The sequence below is a fragment of the Orbicella franksi genome, chromosome 11 (genome assembly GCF_964199315.1).
Source record: "Orbicella franksi chromosome 11, jaOrbFran1.1, whole genome shotgun sequence".
Classification (NCBI taxonomy): domain Eukaryota; kingdom Metazoa; phylum Cnidaria; class Anthozoa; order Scleractinia; family Merulinidae; genus Orbicella; species Orbicella franksi.
The window spans coordinates 9,999,401-10,020,160 of NC_138155.1; the positions used below are offsets into that span (position 1 = coordinate 9,999,401).

At 38.2% G+C, this 20,760-nt stretch overlaps 2 protein-coding genes across 5 annotated transcripts in view; both read left to right on the top strand.

Annotated features, from left to right (window-relative positions):
- The window catches only part of LOC145502410 (5-hydroxytryptamine receptor 2A-like), a 17,384-nt gene extending 1,533 nt beyond the window's left edge, over positions 1–15,851 (top strand). Inside the window, exons 1-3 of one of the 4 annotated variants that reach the window (XM_081481737.1) lie at positions 5,419–6,101; positions 6,190–6,255; positions 13,495–15,851. In XM_081481737.1, the coding sequence (XP_081337863.1) occupies positions 13,633–14,718 (1,086 nt within the window). In that variant the 5' untranslated portion in view covers positions 5,419–6,101; positions 6,190–6,255; positions 13,495–13,632 and the 3' untranslated portion in view covers positions 14,719–15,851. Of the gene's footprint in view, positions 1–5,418; positions 6,102–6,189; positions 6,256–13,494 lie in introns of those variants that run through there. The other 3 variants (XM_081481736.1, XM_081481739.1, XM_081481738.1) reach the window with 3 other exon arrangements.
- Positions 15,852–19,079: 3,228 nt separating this feature from the next.
- Positions 19,080–20,496, top strand: LOC145502022 (histamine H2 receptor-like). Its single transcript, XM_081481323.1, has one exon. The coding sequence runs from the start codon at positions 19,290–19,292 to the stop codon at positions 20,205–20,207; it is 918 nt and encodes a 305-aa protein (XP_081337449.1). The 5' UTR covers positions 19,080–19,289; the 3' UTR covers positions 20,208–20,496.
- The last annotated feature ends 264 nt before the right edge of the window (positions 20,497–20,760 follow it).

The following is a 20,760-nucleotide window of genomic DNA, read 5'->3' on the forward strand; positions in this document are numbered from 1 at the left end:
ACACAGTTTATTTTCGACAAGCCATGTTCCTACGTATTATTTACTAATCTTCTAGCAGATTAGTGAATAATCTGTAGGTTGCAATGTTTCCCAGAATTAACTGTAGGCTTTTAGCCCACGAGAAGACAGATGGTGACCACAATGTATAATAATGCAAATAATAGAATCAAAAAAACATTGAAAGTTTGAATTAAACATAAGGCAAACCTTGTCACAAATTGAGCGACAAAAACACCGTTTACCGGTGCTGGTTTATAAATAGAACATCTTTAACTTTGCTTCAATTAAAATCAATAAATGCTCAAACTTGCAGAAACTTTTCTTTTTTAATATACTAGCTTTCCTTAGCAGGATCGATCGAGCAGATTAGATTGTTTGCGATTTTAACACTGGCTTTTAGAACGGAAGTATTTACCTACATTAATGTGAGAATGCGAGGCGTCCGCTTTACAAGAACTTTGCTGATCAATTTGTCAATTAATGAGCCTGAAAAACGCTAATTTCAGTTCGTTTAATGGCTTTCGTGATTTTTTGTTTATTTTTTAGCCATCAGTTTGTCAGTTTTAGTCAATATTATTTGTCCACGTTCTCCAACAATGAAGATCGCCCAAACGGAAATATATACAGCTGCTCATGATGTACAGTTTAAATAGAGAGATCACGTACACATTGTAACTTGTGCATGTCTTTGACGTTTTAACTATAACTGTAATGGGTGGCAAGTGTCTGAGCTAAAGAACTATACAAACGTTTAAGCCCATTGAGTCAACAACCTACACGTAAATGTATTATTCTAAAGTCCATTTTTTCATCTGTTTACTTTTCTCCTGCTTTAGTTTCGAAATTTATCATTGACCACTATAAACAACATTTCAACATTTTTTTAGCATCGTTTTTCTCCGTGTTCCATATGTCTTAAACGCACGTTTCCTTGATATTTCAGCTGATATTATTTCCTAAAACAATGCTCAACAATTGTCACGTTCTCAAAGTTAGAAATGTAAAAACTACACCTTAGATGGAAAACATCCCTCAATACATGCTTAACTTTGAGTTTAAGGACTAGTAATCTACGAATTGAAATATTTATTTTAGTCTTAAATATTCTGTGACCTGCCACGACATCTGTTGTCGTTTTATTTTGTCTGTTTGTTTTTTGTTTCTTCTCTGTTTGTTTTTTCATTGTTCATTTTTGGTTTTGTTTTGTTTTGTTTTGTTTTGTTTTTTTATCTTTGATATCTAACTCTGGAGCTCGAAGGTCACCGTTTATGAAATATGCACTTTTTAGAAGAGAAGCCGCCCGCAGAATGAATCCCTATTTATTCTACCTTTATGTAAAGCAAAAAGGAGCCTAGTTAAGAGTTCCTTTCAGAAGCTTACAAGTTAAAACTGCAATTATTCATTAGGTTCCCAATTCCCATACTGTGAGCTGCAAATAATAACCAATTCACTTTGAGACGCGCCCGCTAGGTATTATGGTATTTGTTTTCTCGAAACAAATATCCAGTCAAAGATGCTTGATACAACTACCATGAGTCCCTGCAGGCTTGTTTTATAAGGAGAATTGGTCATTCCTGTTATCTTGTCACTTGTTGAACGTGCACACATAGCTGTATGAGTACGGGTTATTTTGCGGTTAGCTATCAATTAAGCGCAAATTTCAGCAAAGAACGAAGTCGCTCAAACTACAATGTGAGGTAAGTTAGAGTTATCAGCCTCAGTCTTTGTCCTTGATTATTCTAGTCATCACACAACACCTCATCCAGTAATATGTGCTTATTAAAGATGATTTCCAGAACGCACTCTCGAGAGTTTGTTTAAGTTTTTTGTTTTGTTTCATGTAAGACATCACAAAATGTAAACATTTCGTAACTACTTACATGAAGTAAATTCAAAGTCTCATGTCAACCGCCTTTGTGAATGCGAAGCTTTATGCTTCGTTCTTTCTCATATCACTTGATGAAACGATTTGGCAGCTGTAAAAATGAATGAAGCCGGTTGGAAAAAGAATTTGAAAAGCGTCAAAGCTGAGGTATGTGGTTGGTAGTGAGTAACATCGATTCGTATTCCATCGAGTGAGACTTAAATAATGTTTATAAACATCAGGGTGCTGAGACTGCGCAGTACAGACTGGAAATCATCTGTAACCGAGAGTGAGGTCTCTACGGAAAAAAATCAACCTGAGCTCTTATTCTATTGAATAGACATTTTGGAGGATGTTACGCTATTTTATTATTTCCTAGCTATTTTATTATTTCCTATCTCCTGTATTTCCTATGCTGAATTCAGTAAATATGCGAAGTTTTAGAAGGATCCATTATACTCATCATAATATGGGATCCCAAACTTGCCAATTTTTGCAATGAAATGGATGCATGGCAAATTGATCTAAGGGGGGTGGTTGTTTGTTTACAAAAAGAAATACGAAAAAAACATATGCTGCCATTGTGTGACATCATTAAAATGCTTTTCCAAATCATAAGAACGGAAAAAATGTGTATTCGCGAGTAATTACCCATGTTCAGACTGCAGGTTTGAATCGCGGAATTACATGAACGGTAAAACTTGTCAGAAATTGAGCGACAAAAAACACCGGTCACTGGTGACACTGCTCTATAAATAGAACATCTTTAACTTTTTCAAATTAATGAACGTTCATGCTCAAACTTACGGAAAATATTCGTCAAAATATATTAGCTTTCCTTGGCAGGATCGATAGAGCAGATTGGATTGTTTGCGATTTCAATACTGGTATTAAGAACGGAAGTATTGTGAGAACGCGAGGCGTCCGCTTTTACAATAACTTTGCGAATCACTTTGCCACTTGCTGGGTAGTCTGCGAACAGGCTTTGCTCTCCGAATTCTTCTATTTCGTGCTCGCCGAAATTTTTTTCCGTCCTCGCCGGGAGTCTGTTCGCAGGCTACTTGCTGAGCCTGATAGACGCTAATCCCTTATACGTACACTATTTATTTTTACTTAATGGCTTTCGTGGTTTTTTGGCCCTCAATTTGACAGTTTTAGTCAGCATTATTTGCATACGTTGGCAAATTATGTAGATTGGCCAAACTGAAATAAATACAGTTTGTTGTGCATTGTACGGTTTAAATTCAACCATCACGTACACATTATTGCAGTTCAAGTGTCTTTTTACTTTAATCGCAATCGGTTACGTCGTCTCCTGTCCTCTGCCTAAGGGCAGGAGATAACTGACATTTCAATCAAATAATTCCACTTGTACTCCGAGTCCCATAGATCAGAAATGCACGCTTCCTTGAGTTTTCAGTTGATATGTCTACTTACGCATCAACTCTTAATAAGGCATTTTGACGTAACTCTCCACAATCGTCACGTTCTCGAAGCTGGATTTGGCAAACTGCACCGTGGGCGGGGAACTTCTCTTTCGAGAGGAAGTTGAACTTGTGTCGCTGCCTTAAATGACGCATAGGCAATATAAGCCATAGTTCTTTTGGTGTTAAATGTTCTACGACATTTTCAGCAAACTAAATACATCGATCCTTTTTGTTCTTTACATTGATTCGTTTCTTCATTCGCCACCAAAGCTTTAGTTTGGCAGTCTAGCTACTACAGATCATTTAGCCGGTCGTTTCGCAGCCGCTCTACACTTGTTTTTTTTATTTGTTGTCCTTTAAAGCTACGAAGGAACGTTGGCGAAGTAATCTTTGCGTGTAGGTATACTTGTCTGAAAACAGTCTCACGTTTGAGTATCACAAGCTCAGGCGCACACGCGTGACCTTCCTGTCGGCGGATTGCTTCCCTTGCCAACTCGCTGTTCGCCCACTCCCCCTCCCCCCCCCCCCCCTCACCTGCCCCCCACACGTGGGACTACAATTCAAAGATGAGTCTGCTCGCGGGCAAGGTGTACACCTTAGCAGTTGTTAGCTCTTATGCATTGTGCTTGGTATCGTCAGTGACTTCAAAGGTGATAGTTGTGATCCGATATTTCGCGCTACTGCTTCAGTCGAGATACAGAGCAGTTGGGGCGTTAAAACGCAACTTAGCCGTAATGATTACGTTTTGGCCGTTGGGCATTGATGTAAAACGACCATAGTCCGATGTTTAATTTCTTCTCGTGGTAGCCGGCGGGGACAGTTTATAGAATGACAAAGTCGCACATAGGTTTGTAGCGAAGAGTGGGTGAGACTTGCCTATTGTTAACACTATGTTCAGTTCAAAAACACTGATAGATCCCTTTTAAAAAAACCATGTTTTAAATTGAAGGTAAACTGCAGGACTGCAGCACTTTATTCAGGGGTTAGAAAAAATAATACAAACTGAAAAATTACTTTGAAAAGGAGTTTAAAGAGGTGGACCCTATGTAACAAAAACTTCCCTAATATAAAATGTGTATTAAAAAGTTAATGCTAAAGATTCCATTACAAATACAAGTGCTAAAAATTTAGATTATAAAATACGTAAAAACGATTTCAGAGCTTTCTTAAAAAGGGTGTTCAGGTTGCCGGCCAACATTTGCAGGTACATCGTTCCACTCGTGGACGAATTGAACGAAAACAGAGTATTTGAAACAGTTGCAGTCGCAACGCTTTACTTTGAGTTTGAAATTTTGATTGCTCTTAGTTGCGAGGTCAGCTGTTCAGTGTCGTTTGTATCTCACTATGTTTCAGGAATTCAGAGATGCACACAGTGAGTAAAAAAAGTCATCAACGTCATCATCATTAAAAATTATGATAACAATGGGATAAAAAGATCAGATTTTACAGTCTTGCCATATTCGAGCTTTCAACTCTTTGTTATAATTTCGTTTCCTTCATTATAATTTTTGACTAGCTTTACAGAATATTAAGAATTTGCAGTTGAGGAGCGAGCAACTCATACCCACTCTTGGCGATTTATCTCTGATGTTTGATTGTCGAATTCAAAGATGTCCTGCTCTTGTCCTGCCTGAAATATCATTTATCTTCCGCTCTCAGAGGCTAGCTTTTAACTTGGTGGTCATTTGACAGTCAACATCAGCAGCTGTTTGAAACATCTTAGACCACGAAGCAATATTCATCTTGGCATTAAAAACGGGGATTAAGCATTCCGGCGCACCAAAAGCCGATTAAGCTGGCTATGATTATTCATTAAGGCTTACTCTGATATCGCGTATACAAATGTAATTTTTTCTGTGGAAAACTGCTTATTCTTTCATATCTTTATCTCCCTTATTAGATTGCATATCTCCTGGTATCGTCACTCAAAATCTATTCATTAATTGACGCGTAAATCAAAGAGCCCATTACCAAATGGATTCCTGTTCAATTCCCGAAATGTCGACACCCACGCGCTTAAAATTGACTTAAGTAAAACACAAAACGATGATTTACAGTACGTGATTTACAATGGATTTACCAAAAGACTTTCTTCCTCAATTGTAATTGGATTGCTCTGCAAAAAAAAAAACAAACAAACAAACAAATGGGGCAAAAAAATAGCCGCTTCTTCATTGATTGCAACGCCCATCCATCTAGAAAGCACACATGTATGCAAGCAATACCTCTTATACAGTACATCACTGGTTTTAGATAACATCCTTTACGCAAATGCAATTTGCGCTCTGCACGCAAATCTGCGTAGGAGGATTGGCGCAGAAGTTTTTTATTGCAATAATGAAATTTTGAGTTGGCGAGATCTGAATTGCGTAGGAAAATATCAGACAGGTGACTGAAAACGTGCTCTTTGATGAATCAGAATAGGAAAACCCTCCAACAGAAGAAAGCATATTGACACAAACGTTTTTTTTTTTTTCTTTTTTTTTTTTTTTTTGTATCTTCCTGCAACATAAAAGGCTTAAAGCTTTATTGAGTTCTCGACGAAGGATTGTTTTAGCAGACGTCATGGAACGCAATGATCTACAGCCACTTTCATGCTATCTTGATGACTGGAAATTTCAATAACGGCGAGCTTAATTAGTTCTAATTACGACACAGCAATACGCAGCTGACAAAGATTAAAACTAACTGCTAATAAGGATTGGTCAGTTACTCCCTCTCGCGCGTCATAATAAACGTGGCGGCGTTTTATGAATCGTGGTCTATTAGCATTTTTGAGGTTGCCAAGAATACGGGTTGGAGTGCTTCGGGTATGAATGACTTATTTGCATGAAGTTATTTTCAGAACCTAATGGTAATATAAGGCATTTGCAAAGTAAAACTTTCATTATTTTCCAGAAAGTTAAATGCTGACCGACCTGCTGGCGAAAGAAGATTGTTCGTGCCTTACCGAGTGACCATAAGGTATCGTTTAATAATACTGCACTTATACTGCACCATATATTGAGCTTGAATTCTAAAATTTGAATGAACATTGGTGTCGTGGGCATGAATTGAAACATTATAAACCGTTATGCCTTGAGCAAAACGATGTTGGATTTAATCGAGAACTATAACCATTGGCTTTTGACTAATTTCAAACAGGAACTCAGTAAAACGCGCATATTATTTGTTCATTTATTGAACCAGAACAGACACTATAAGGTCACAAAACGATCTTGTGTTTAAAACAATCGTACTTAGTGCTGGCTAGTCGGTTTGTTTGTTACTCCTCCAGGCTTAGAACATTGAAAATTCGGAATCGGGGAAATTCAATCCACGACGAACAACAAGACGTGTTGACATTGCGGCTTAAGGCCTTTCACATATAGTCGTATATCGGAAGCATCTATTGTTACTTTGTCTCGTTTAGTTCTATTTCAGTTCTAATGTCCTACAGGAAAGCCTGTGCTGAAAATCATACATATAGAAACACAAAATAACCACGAGCTGTAGACACACTTATGACGCGGGCAAAGAGAATTTGCACTTTGATAATTGATCGAACTAAGCAATTGATTTATGTTCTTTTTATGATAAAATTTCCTTAAAGAAATCGAAACCATTTTCTTTGCGCTTCGGTCGAGTTTGTACAACTCGAAATAGCTGTGGAAACAACCGCCTACGGTCTTCAGCTGCCACACACAGAGTTCATTTGTCCTACACATCAGCACGTCTTTCTCGGGACGTTGATAGATTTCTACTTCCTAAAATAATTGTCAAAAATTCTGTCCGCCTTTGTTATGCAGAAAACAGGTAAGAAAGCAGCAAAATCTATTGATTTTGATAATCCAAACATCGCTTTAAGATGCAAAGCACTTAAGAAAGAGGAAATGCCTCTGCCTAAAATATAGCTTCTTTTTAATTTCTGCATACAAGGTGGCTTTGCGTTAAAGAATAAATATTACATTTATTACCTGCTTTGAAACTTATTTTGACTAAACAGTATTATAATGGTGTAGGGACTAAGACGTATTATAATTATAAGGTAGAGATAACATGTCTGATAGACTTACTCGTTAGAAATCAGGGTATTATTCAAACGGTGCAAATGTATGGTTAAAAACACTATATATGTGTCTGCAGCAGGTGAGATGCGTTATTGGGTCGGCGACGCTTAATATTATTTTTACCTTCGAATTTCCCATTTGTCTTTATCTTTTCAGGACACCAATCGGTCTTAAAACCTGCTCAAACCAAGATATTATGATCCAGATTATAATCTCTTGCTCAAATTTAATACATGTTTGTAAAGTCGGTATAGGAAAGGAAAGGAAATGCGAAAACCTAGCGGTCGTGGTCATTCCAAGCTGTTGTTTTGCAGAGGACGCCTATGAACTCTGCAAATTTATAACGCACATGCACGGCCATTGTTCTATATATTTTAACCTTTTGTTTGTTGAGGTTCTCGCTGCCGTCGTGGCTTGCTGAAGCCTTTTTAACGAACCATGCATGATTCCTAATAAAAACGAGATGTCACCGGCTGTAAGGATTACGATGAGATAAGCTGTTGATAAAGACCATTTTTAGCTGATTTGCCGTGCGATATTGTGGTTGTTTACCATTTACACAGAGAAGACGGTAGGTTCCGTTCGGATTGGCCACTTACCATTTACTGAAAAATTCAATTTAGCGGAAGAGATGAGAGAAGCTCAACTTGCATGAGAATTGCAAATGGTAAGAACATTATCCACTCGGAAATTTCGGTTGGAGATTTTCAAATACCATTTAAGACGTTCCGTTGATTTCGAAACTTTCCCGGTCGGTCTAGCCAAAAGTGTCTTGCTATTTACTTTCTGACCGAAATTTATGGAATTTGGGGTTAAGTGGTAAACAACCTTCGTAACTCGCTTAGAGATTTTGTTTCTGTTTTTCTCGTGTGATGATTTTTCAATGGTCAATCTCAGGAAACTCTAGCTTACTGTCTTTAAGTTCCTCACTCAGCAGAGAAAATATAATCGCTCATGAATTTCATAGCTCTGAAAGTTATTTATCATTCGAGCACTTTCTATTGTTCGAGAAATTTGGTGCGCTGGGGAAATATTTTCGTTCAAGGAATTTCCATCTCTTGAGAAACTATTTAACTTTCAGGAACTGTTCATTGTTCATCGTTCGAGAAATTTGAAATATTAGGGAAATTTTCATCGCTAGGCAGTTTTCATTACATGAGCACATTTTGAAAGGAGAAAAATTTTTAATCAATTACACTAGACTTATTGAAATGCCTTAAACTTATCGGTCGAGAAAAGTCGGTGAAATTTCAATCCGTCAAGACTTGATCAAACAAAAACAATTTCAACTGTTTTATTAAAATAAGATTCTGTAGATCGAAAATATGCATGAATAGGACGATCGACACGATAAAACCGTCGAGAGCAGACGCAAAGTTAAAACCGCAGAGCAGTAAATTAAGCCAGCCCTTAACGCAACCGGCGCTGGAGAAAAAGGGTCTCTTTTTCCCTCGCTTTTTAGCGGTGCGGTTTTGACGGAGCTAATGAAAAACAGTATGGCTTTTTAATGGAAGCTTTTAGAAATATAGCAATATTTTTATATTAAAATTAGATCTAAAAAGCTATCAAATGATGCCGACCTCCCTAGTATGGAAAACGAAAATTGCATTGCGTACATGACTAACTTATTACTATCTATAGTAACGTAATAATGGACCGAAGGAGTAATTACTTTAAGTAACTTGACCAGCAAGTTTTAGTGGTCTCCGTCGTGTGACTGTACCTAAAGTATGTCAGGGAACATTTCTGTGTTTCATTTTTGGCCACGTTACTTGGCGTACTATGCAGCCCAGTTTTCAAAGGATGTTTCAGGAAATTTCAGTGTTTTTGTGAAGCGATTGTTTTTGTTTTGTTTTGTTTTTACAAAGTTTTTATTCCAAACGACTAAACTTCTTTTATCTTAGGCTTTGTTTGTTTGTTTTCGAACCAAGAGCTTGAGCTGTTCTGAAGTTTCTAACTTTTGAAATCTCAGATGGTGGATCAGGCTAAGGCCCAGGTCAAACGTCGAACTCCACATGAGACGAACTAAACTGGGTGAATTAATTTCGTGAAAGGTTCGATGTCTGACTCAACTGAGTTCGTCCGACTGAATTGAGATCGACCAACACGTTCTATCCACATGAATCAGACGGATAGAACGTATTGGTCGATCTGAATTCGAATTAAGGTCCACGTTTGACGCAACGGTCGAGCTTTACCCGTTTGAATCCACCCAAATTACAATTTACTTGTTCTCGTGTGACGTTCGTCGTTTGACCTGGGCCTAAGGTAGCAAATTGTGTGACGTTTTTAAGGGTTAGGGTTAGGGTTAGCTCAACTCTGTCACAATACAGCAACGTCAAATTTTAACGCATAATATTATTCATTTAAGAGTGCCTGCCTGTAAAAATCAGACAAATTCTTAATTTCGCGGCAAGGGTCGAAAATTCGATTTCGCTAATATTCTTATGGTAGATAGGCTAGGGCATGACAAAAACTACTGGATAGTTTTTTTGGCAAAATATCCTTTTATTTCAAAGAAATATGCAAATTACCAAATTCCGTTAAAATCGTCATTTAACTCACCATTTTATTACACAAGTTTGAGAGCCTCGCATACAAAACCACATCATTCTTCTGTCTTTAAAACACTCAAATATTTTTGTGCATGTTTAAATGTGTACTGGGTTGATTTTAGGGAATGTTGCGTTGTCTTTTTGGGTGCAAAATAATTAAATTTCGAAGACATGTATTTCATTCACTTAAAAGTACTTCGTGAATATAATTAATTTTCACTATGTGCGAAACCTTCAAATGGATCAAGCTTCTGGTGGTTGAATTGCAGAAGGATGGTCTACAGATTCCTGTAAAAATTTCTTTGGGCAAATGATTGTGAGCGACGCGAGAGCTTTTCAAAGTACGTCAAAAATGCAAATATTTGACCATCCTTCGTCAAATTTCAATTTACGGGTTAGACGTATATTTTCGCATGTGCTACACGACTTGACCTATAATAAGTTGAAATAGACACAGAGCTGATTATTTCGAAATGTTCTAACCTTATTTGTTGTAAAAGGCAGGTCCAAAGCCGATTTGACGTGTTTCTAGTCGATCTCTCACCATTCGTCGCACATAAAGCAGAAGTTCGCTTTTGTTTACACAAGGTTAACGTCCGATGTACATCGCCTACTGTCAACCTATTATTGATCGAATACTATGAATCTGTGACCATCTGTCTGCGCTTATGAACATCACTGCATCTAAGTCTAAAACGGCTGAGTCATTTGTAGATAGTTGCTTACTTTACGCTTCGCCAAAATATTGCGTTTGATCGATTGCTGACCATTGCTGATAAGCGTGTCGGCGCAGCACAATCTTACAGCCGTTATTTGTTCGTCACGCAATGCTGTCACGGCATATGCTGCACATTTTGATCTATTTTGTATAGAGTACTCTCGGGATAACTGAAACAATTTAATCATTGTTCATCTGTTTGTTCATATATATAATAATATGTGTATATTTATATAATCGCGTTCTATAGTGCACGTGGCGTCGGTCCACATCACGTCTCTTGTACGTTCTGACGTTTCAGACAACAGCTGATAAAGCTAGTGCCTGTACTCACTAGAATTTTTAGAAAATCGCCATAAGCAAATTATAGATCAATGAAGCAAGAACTAACTGAAATAGAAATACGAAATCACAACGTGTCTAATTCGTGAGAAAAACAGACTAAATTTAATTAGTAATTACGTGAGTAAATAGCCCTGGCCATTCCATTTTATTTGGCGTATTTTGTTTGCTTAGTGGCGAGGCATTGGTATGTTGTTGTCAATACAGTCCAAAATTATCGTCAGTAAAATATTATAAATAAAACACCTATTGACCGGTTACCTCCGCGGCCACCATTTGGTCATTCCGATAAGGGTTTCATTATTGTCTTTACCCCTATTAAGCGCCCACCCAAAATTTAAGAACTTTGTTTTCGAAAGGGCGATGGCAGATAAGTGCCTGAAATTGAAGGTGCATGACGAGTGATAATTCAAACACACGTCTATCATGATTGTCTTGAATGTTCACCAAGTAATTTATAGCCCGACAGTGAAAAATTAAATATTCAAGGTACACCAACCTCTATTTAAGCGGCTAGTCCTATTAAGCGGTCACCACCCATTTCCCCGAGGGTAGCCCACTGTATTACATGTAAACCAAAAATAATTGCATAGCGCGAAAAGACCTAGGTATGAGTTTAGCGTTACAGTATTACGCAGGGCATGTAGGTAGCGGTGGTCGAGTAAAAGATAACAACAGGGGTAATGGTAACCTACTCATTCTTTTCATTTCTTAATTCAGTCCCTTCCTACTCAACACGATTGTGTGCTCCCAGTGATTCCAAGCCTTACGGAGCCTTACGTATTAGGATAGACATTGTCCTACCCCTACCCCCTAAAATGGGATGACAACATTGCGTGACGAACAAGGAACCGCTGCAAGCAAAGATTCAAGCCATCAAACCGTGATGATCAAAACGTAATATTTTGGTGTAGTGCAAAGCAAGCAACTATCTACAAATGACTCAGCCGTTTTAGACTTAGATGCAGTGGTGATCATATGTGCCGAAAGAGGGTCACAGATTCATGGTATTCGACCGTTAAATAAGTTGACAGTTGGCGATGTACATTCAGACGTTATGTAAACAAAAGCAAACTTCTGCTTTATGTCCGACGAATGGTGAGAGAAACACGTCAAATGGGTTTTGCACCTGCCTTTTACAGCAAATGAGGTTAGAACATTTCGAAATTATCAGCTCTGTGTCTATTTCAATTTAACATAGGTCAAATCATGTGGCGCATGCCAAAATATACGTCTAACCCGTAAATTGAAATTTGACGAAGGATGGTCAAATATTTGCATTTTTGACGTACTTTGAAAAGCTCTCGCGTCGCTCACAATCATTTGCCCAAAGAAATTTTTACAGGAATCTTTAGACCATCCTTCTGCAATTCAACCACCAGAAGCTTGATCCATTTGAAGGTTTCGCACATAGTGAAAATTAATTATATTCACGAAGTACTTTTAAGTGAATGAAATACATGTCTTCGAAATTTAATTATTTTGCACCCAAAAGACAACGCAACATTCCCTAAAATCAACCCAGTACACATTTAAACATTGCACAAAAATATTTGAGTGTTTTAAAGACAGAAGAATGATGTGGTTTTGTATGCGAGGCTCTCAAACTTGTGTAATAAAATGGTGCGTTAAATGACGATTTTAACGGAATTTGGTAATTTGCATATTTCTTTGAAATAAAAGGATATTTTGCCAAAAAAACTATCCAGTAGTTTTTGTCATGCCCTAACCTATCTACCATGAAAATATGAGCGAAATCGAAGTTTTGACCCTTGCCGAGTTATTTTCCATTTTTATGGACAGGGACTCTTAATATCTCGCCAAGTAATTACAGCAGTGCATGCAGTTTACTATGTCTCATTTGAAAGGGCACAAGATGTACTTTCCAGAAAATAAAAATAGGTTGCCTTCATAGAAACTGATAAAACAAACAAGACAAAAAAGGGAGAGAAACTCAAAAAATATGTTGAAAAACCACCTTGCCGTTTGAATTTCATGAATTTTCCTTGAAATACGACCAAACGCATCCCCGCTCCAAAAGAAAAAGAACAGAAATCGAGAAGATCTAAAATTAGCAATTGGCTCCACCTTTATTTTTGGACTTCAACAGAAAGTGCGTGCTTTGATCTTCATGGCAACCGTCGATCTATTCAAATTACAGTCCGCAACGACAACCCCCTCCCCCCCCCCCCCCAGAAAAAAAGCTGTCATCCAAAATTATTGAGCTAAACGCTTCGTAAGTTGACTCAATACGCATCATTCAATAAATAGGCGAGATTCTAAACGTAAAATGTAACACATGGTTATTAATGATAAGAGATCTAGGCAAGGTTCAGAGGGTCATTACATGACATACGAGGTTGATTTTTAAAGATTCGGCTTCAGGTTCAACCTAAATAGGGTTAATCATTCATTGTGCATTTTTAATGTTTAAACGGTACAAGTGAATCCTGTTACCAGATGGCCATTGATTTTGGTGTACATTTAACGAAATAAGAAAGCGAAGTAACTTTCATTCAAATATTTAATTTCTCCCTAGGATAGGATAGCTGCAATCCCCGATCCTGATAAAGTTAACCGCATTGCAACCCAGCCTCTTCCACGTGCACTAAACTGAAACCCACAGTAAGACGACCGAGTGACAGTGTACATCTGTCTTTGGTTATTTCTTCTCAAGATGTCCAACGCCACTGACCTTTTGGACAACGTTTCGTGCCCCTTGAACACCACAGCGGGACCAGATGTTGAAGGAGCTCCCCAAGGCGTGAAGCCACAATATGAAGTTATTTATGAAGTCTTGCCTGTCGCTGTGGTAATCGTTATAGTGAACAGCATGGTCTTCTACCTGTTTGCCAAAAGTAAGCGGCTCCGTACCCCAACCAACTGCCTTCTTCTAAGCTTGGCGGTGTGCGACTTTATGGCGGGTTTCATTTGTATTCCTTTGTTTATCGTTGTTGTTTTACAAGCTATAAACCTCCCGGGGCTACATCTTGGCTATTTGAACGTCGTTTTCAACAATTTCATTGCTGTATCAGCTGCTTACCACATTCTCGCAATCACGCTTGAGCGATTCGTCTGCATTAAGTGGCCCTTTTCCCACCTCAAGTCGACAAAGAAGTCGATGCTGAAAGTGGCTTTGCTCGTTTGGTTTGTTGCCGCTGTCGTTGGCTTTATGCCGTATGCTTGGTTTTTCCTGCTGTTAACCGACGACGTTGCCTTTAGAAAGATACAATTTGGCTATATAGTTTTCTGTTTGGCATTCGTGTTCCTGGTACCATGCATCTTGATCGTCGTTTCTCAAATCATCACTTTCAAAGCCATTGCCAAGAGTTGTGGACAGGGATTGGGTGCCAGGAAGGCCGACCAAAGAAAAGCAAAAAACGACAAAAAATGTCTCATCATTTTTGGATTGATGGCGTTCATATACGTGGTTTGCTGGCTTCCGTGGTTTGTCATCAGCCTTTATTTCTCGTTCTGGTTCCCACTCAGCCAAGAAACCCTTGAAATGCTCATAAAGCTACCACAAGTGGTCGCCATTTTTAGGTACGTGACCTCAATAGTCAATCCCTTGCTCTATACATTTTTCAAAAAGGATTTCATTACAGCTTTCAAACGCTTTGTGTTAAGAAAAAAAAACCTCAGCCGTTCATTGACCACCACAACCACCCGGCTTGGTAAAGGGAGTTCACAAAAAAGAAGGTCGATTGGTTCAGGGTTAACCAATGAAAATATGGAGGAGAAAGATCTCAATACCGTCCTGTAAACAGAGAAACCAATGGAACAGTAACGAAAAACAATTACTTACCGTAGGGACTTCCTAAGCTAAGCTCATACTGTAGCGCATGCTGCAAGAATTTTCAATTTTTAAATTCCTTGGTTCTCGCCGTGTCGGTCTCGGAGTAAGAGCAAGCAAACTGGTAACGTCAAAGATGACGTACAGACGGCTCCTCTCCGAAACAACTCTGCAAGAACAAATGACTTACAAAAAGCTACATTTTAGGTATTTTAAACAGTTATATTTTAGAGCGCCAAGTGCCTATAATTTCAAGGTCAGCTCAGAGCAGCACACAAACATTAAATTGGTTTTAGTTTGATATCTCACTGGGCTTAAGGGCTAAAGGAGGCCTTTTTACAATATTACACTGCTTTTAAGAATTATACTATATGTTATATGTTGTATTGCTATGAGAACACTCCAAGGTCCTTTGCTACAGGTGTTGGTGATGTCAGTTTGACACAAAGTGGAATTTTAAAAAAGAGTAATTGTTTTCGCACACCTATCACAAGAATTTTGGTGTTATCTGGACTCATGGGCAAGGAGATTTGACAGCACCACCTACAAACTCTCTGGGATTAGAATTCACTGCGGAGATTGCATCATGCAACTCACTAGTTTTATATTTAAAATAGATTTGAGAATCATAAACATAACAAGCAGTTTGGCCGCCAAACTACTTGTTATTAGGTACAGATAGCAGATCACTGATATAACCAGTGACCAGAACAATAACAAGGATGAGTCCCTCTGTAGTACGTCATAGTCAAGTGGAAGAGACTGGGAAACTGTATCCCCAATTCGAACTTGTTGGTACCTTCCTTTAAGGTAACTGTTGAACCATTCCTGTGCTGATGGTGACAAGCCAAGGCTGTAAGATTTAAATAACAACATATTATGATTTATACTGTCTAAATTCTTTGGCATGTCCATCAGCACCGGTAGTGAAATGCAAGCATGCAAGCGTTGAGCCATTTTTCTTTGCCTTAATGGCTTTGCTAAGCGGGAAGAGGCACGGTTGCGGGCTTTAAGCAATCTTAGCAATTCCTAAGCAATTCATGGGCTAAAACCTCAGCCGGCTGAATTATGTCGCTACAGGCGTTCAGTTTGATAACGAGCGAGGGAGAGAGGGGCTTGGCGAGAGGAATGGAGCACTTCTCGCGAATTGTTTCGCTCACCGTTTCCCGCACTGCTCTCGAACTACCTGAATGCCTGCAAGAGGCTAGGTCTCAAGATGTTAATTATCCATGCCATATGTATTACCGTATAATAAGAGAAAATTAAACTAGAATTCGAAGGCAACATCTTTGTTGATATGATATATGTGTTTTCGAAAGAAATACGTGGTCTATTCTCTGTTGTCACGTGACGTCATCGAAATCTAAAATCAACAATCTTAGAGCCACTCTAATTTGTTGTTGTTGTTGTATGTTTGTTTGTTTGTTAGTTAGTTAGTTTGTTTTTGTTTCATTTTCTTTAATCGCCAATAAGACCTCTAAAATTTGTACTTTTCTAGCAATTTTTTCAACTTCAAAAGATTTTCTTCGGTTTTAGAAGTATATATATCTGACGGTATTCGCAAAAACGTGCCCGGAGACAGCTCAAAAACAGTCTCAGCGCCCAGAATTACTCTGACCACCCCACTGGCTAGAATACTGGCCCGTCATACATGCGCGTGGCATGGAACTCTCCAGCAGGGTGCCATATCAACACAGAACCCTCAAAGAAGGTTCAATAACTGAGCAACAGTCAATATCAACACAGTCAATATCAAGGTTATTTGGCACTGAAAACTGAAGGTCTAGCTTTGCAGAGGTGTCAGTGCAAGACGCCCTCCCTTCCCCCCTGATTTTGACAGCTGGCTGCCAGCAAACCATCAGCAGATACGCCAGTGCCTGGGCCATGTCCCCAGACGGACCCAGTCCCCTTCCCAGGTCTAGAGCCGCCGGCTAGTCCTGGATTCAAGGCGAAATCTAGCGGGTGTGTTTTTTGCGAAATCACCCACATATATTTTTTTTAAGACTGCTGAAGAAGAGATCCTTCGGAGTAATAATACCTTGCCACCTATATACAAAAACAAAAAGATGGCCGGACATATTGTGACAGCCATAAACGCCAATTTAAATAACGGAGTAGCTCTTATAATAATAATAATAATAATAATAATAATAATAATAATAACTTTATTTATCCTGGTAAAGACCGGTCAGTCGATCAAGATATAGATTGACTGGTATTAATCGGTGACCAGTATAACAGACAATTTCCGTATTCTCGGTATTAGACTGGAACTAGCTTGCAATGGAGGCTCATGCGGGGGAATATCGTTATATAAAGATTAATGTCAGTTGAATTTCAAAAGACTCCCCGCATTAGCCTCACTTGGGAGCTAGTTCCAGTCCAATACCGAGAATACAAAAACGGCCTATTCTGATGCATTGACACGGTCCATCTTTTCATGTTCGGTTGATCCTCTTAGAATGTAAGATAGCCCTCAAAAGAACAGAAAATCAAATTACTTGGTTCGCTCAAATTGTTTGGAGGGCAGCGGCCTCATTCACAATTTTATTTGTTGCTCATGGTACAACTTGGAGGTTTTCCCTCAAATTTATAATATATAATTCAAACAAGATAACATGATTGCAAAATTAATTCATGGCAAAGAGACGCCTTTTAGTAGTTAAACCAGGTATCATCAATGGCAGAGCTTGCAGGGTCCTGAGAATCAACAAAGGCACAAAACGCAAGTTTTCAGCCTTCGATTAGTGTCTTTTTGATATGCTGCTTGCTCGTGATTGGTTTCTTTTATCAAATACTTCCAGTGTTCTTCCAGAAGTGGAAGCCTTCGGCCATTGCGACAGCCATAGCGATATAGCTTCTCGGAGAAAAATGACATCAAAAATGTAATTTAACCAAGATGTCATTAAGTTGTATTTGTTATTCATTTATTATATATTTCATCTATGGAAGTAGGAAAATAATGTCGATGACTCAGCTCTGGCGTGCGTCATTTATTGACCGCTTATCACACTGAAAGCGTCGCGTTTGCCAGCAATCTCTGTCGTCCTTCTGGAAGCGCCGTAAATAAACATAAAGACATCCCTTATACCAAACTCGTTTCGAGTTTAACGACCCGGGCCTGCGAAAAGATTCTTATCCTGCATGAATCGAGAAAACCTTGTCATTGTAAGAAGGTAATGGCCAATATAAGACCTACAATATTTTGGAAACTTTTTTCTTAAATCATTTAATGAACGTTTTCAACCATTTTCCCGAAATTGAGAATTTTTATGAAAAGTTGACTCGGATCTTTTGACAGGAGGCTTAATGGAACGATGTACAAAAAGCTTTTATTTTCTTCCTTTTTTGTTACTACTTCCTTATTTATTCTCCAGTATCCTTAATAAACATAACATGTAAATATTTTAAGGTACCTTTCAACTTTTTCAACATTGACATATTTCTTTCAACAATAGCTCGCTATAAAGACTGTAGTAGATGGAAGGCAGAAAGGAAGAAAGGATCCGATTTCTTGTAATAGACGTCATGTATACTTACTTGAGCACACAATTGAAAACGCCAAATTTTGTATCAAAGGCGACATTTTCTGACCCCTTAAAGTTCACAAATTAAGAAAACGAAATTTACAGTCATTACTTCCTCGAAGTGCAATATAGTCACGATTAAGACCGCAATGGCCTCAGAATCAAATACCAGAAATTCAATTGGTTTGGTACGAGATACTCAATTATTGAAAATGAACTTTACCTGCATTACTCAAAATAAACTAAAATAATTTGGTCAATTCTTGACAGAGAAAGATAAAGCCTGAGGATAAAAAATACTTGTTTGTATTTTTTTTCCTTTTCAGTTCCTTTTTTTATCTAATCATTTTGAAGCAAAAGCCAATTTTAACAATTTACAGTATATTCAGAAATCGGTTGGATAAAAATATGTGTCTTACAGACCTCAAAATGGAGAAATAGATCTGAGAGGCGGGATGTTTCACAAGGATGACTCGCAATAATTGAAATTATTAAGAAAGACAGGAATTGAAATTATTAAGGAAGACAGGACTTCCGAGCTTTTAATGTTTGTTAGCTTATAGAAAATCCTTTTAAAAGTTTTTGGACCTTGAAATATTTTCATTGTTTATTAATGATAAAATATCAGAAAAACAAAAAGTGATTATCGCAATTTTATTATTTCTTGTTGATGATGAGGCAGATTGAATTAAAACAGAATTCGAATATAGCGAACAGGCACGGATAATAATCAATTCGAAAAGGTACCATCAAAGGTGGCTTACCAATAATAAAGATAGAAAAGATGATTTTCAAGAAGAAGTAATGAGTTTCCATCCGATCTTGAGGTTTACAAGGTGTTGCGTCGTTATTTACAGGCAGGTGTATGGGAATCGTGAGCCGACAAAACCCATTATTGCCATTAGCAGGCACCATTTCAAGTCAAAGCTCCCATTACATAACGTGTGGCGATTCAGCCACAGTCGCAGATGACTCAAGAGTAATTCACATAACACGCAAGCATTGATAAATGAAATGGAAAACTTCACTAAGGAAGAATATGGATCCATTCAAAATCTGTATTGCACTGACCAATCATTGGGGAACCACCCGCTTCTTCTCTCGATTATCCACTATTTCCTCTCGGTAACCGCTTTCCTAGGGAATACACTTATACTGGTTGCTTCGCGAAAGGAGTCTTCTCTTCATCCTCCATCAAAACTACTGTATTGCACACTCGCTACAACTGACCTCCTCGTTGGGCTGATATCGGAACCAAGCGCTGCTGTCTACTCGATGACGCTCCAAAAAGAAAGAGATCGCAAGCATTGGCTGGGAGTTTGTTTCTACTCTGCTGCTGTTTCCACGGTGTCTTTTACAATCCTTTGCACGGTGTCTCTCTTGACGTTGGCTGCTATCAGCGTCGACAGACTTCTTGCTCTTTTATCAGGAGTAAGATACAGACACATTGTAACTGTGGAGCGAACACGAGCCGTTGTGATTTCGTTTTGGATCTCCAGCATCGTGTTTGCCTCATTTTCCGTTTGGAAGTATAAAATCCCGTTCAGCTTTCGCCACGGAATAATTTTAGTGTGTCTCTTGATTTCAGCAGCTTGCTACTCAAAAATATACCTCGTGCTGCGCCAAAGACTGCATGTAAATCACGAGGAAAAAGCCAACGCAGGGGAAATTCTAGCGAACATTGCACGGTATAGAAAAACAGTATTTACCGCACTGTGGGTTCAGCTGACGCTAGTCATTTGTTATTTGCCGTATAGCATAGTTATAGTTATAGTTACAGTAAATGGATCATCTACATTTCTTCATGCTCTTTGGGGATTTTCAGCGGCTCTTGTGTACCTAAACTCGACCTTGAATCCGGTTCTTTATTGTTGGAAGATCAGAAGTTTCAGAAAAGCAGTGAAAGATACGGTCAAACAGCTTTGGCCCTAAAGGGAAATAAATGGAAGGAAAAGCGAAAGAAAGAACCACAAGGACTTTGCGGTTTTTAGAAATTAAATAATTTAAATAGGAAGACTAAACAAAGCAATCAGTGAAGTCGATAAGAAGATGTAAACACTTAGGCATCAGCTTTTGTTTTCTGCTTTTATTTCATTCACTCTTTTTTTCCTTGTAGTACTAAATATCCTGGGACCTTACACATGCATGGTCATTCTCATTTTGATCCGCTTTGTTATTTAACAATAAGTATAACTATAAATTATCCAAGCTGCCTGTGCAATGACAAAATGATTGATCTTATCTTCCATTTTAATTACTGCTTCATTTCATGAGATGTTTATCGCACTTGTTAATAACAATCAGTTCTAGTATCTACTCCTTATTTGAACGCAATCTCTGTTTGACAGATAAGTAACAAAAATTGACGAAAACAGTAAAATCCTGCAACCAAATATAATTCTTGATTCGTTTTTTTTAATTCTACTGTATAAGTAATGCTGATGAAACTAAACCTCATTATGCAAACCTTACTAGCTGGGTTCAC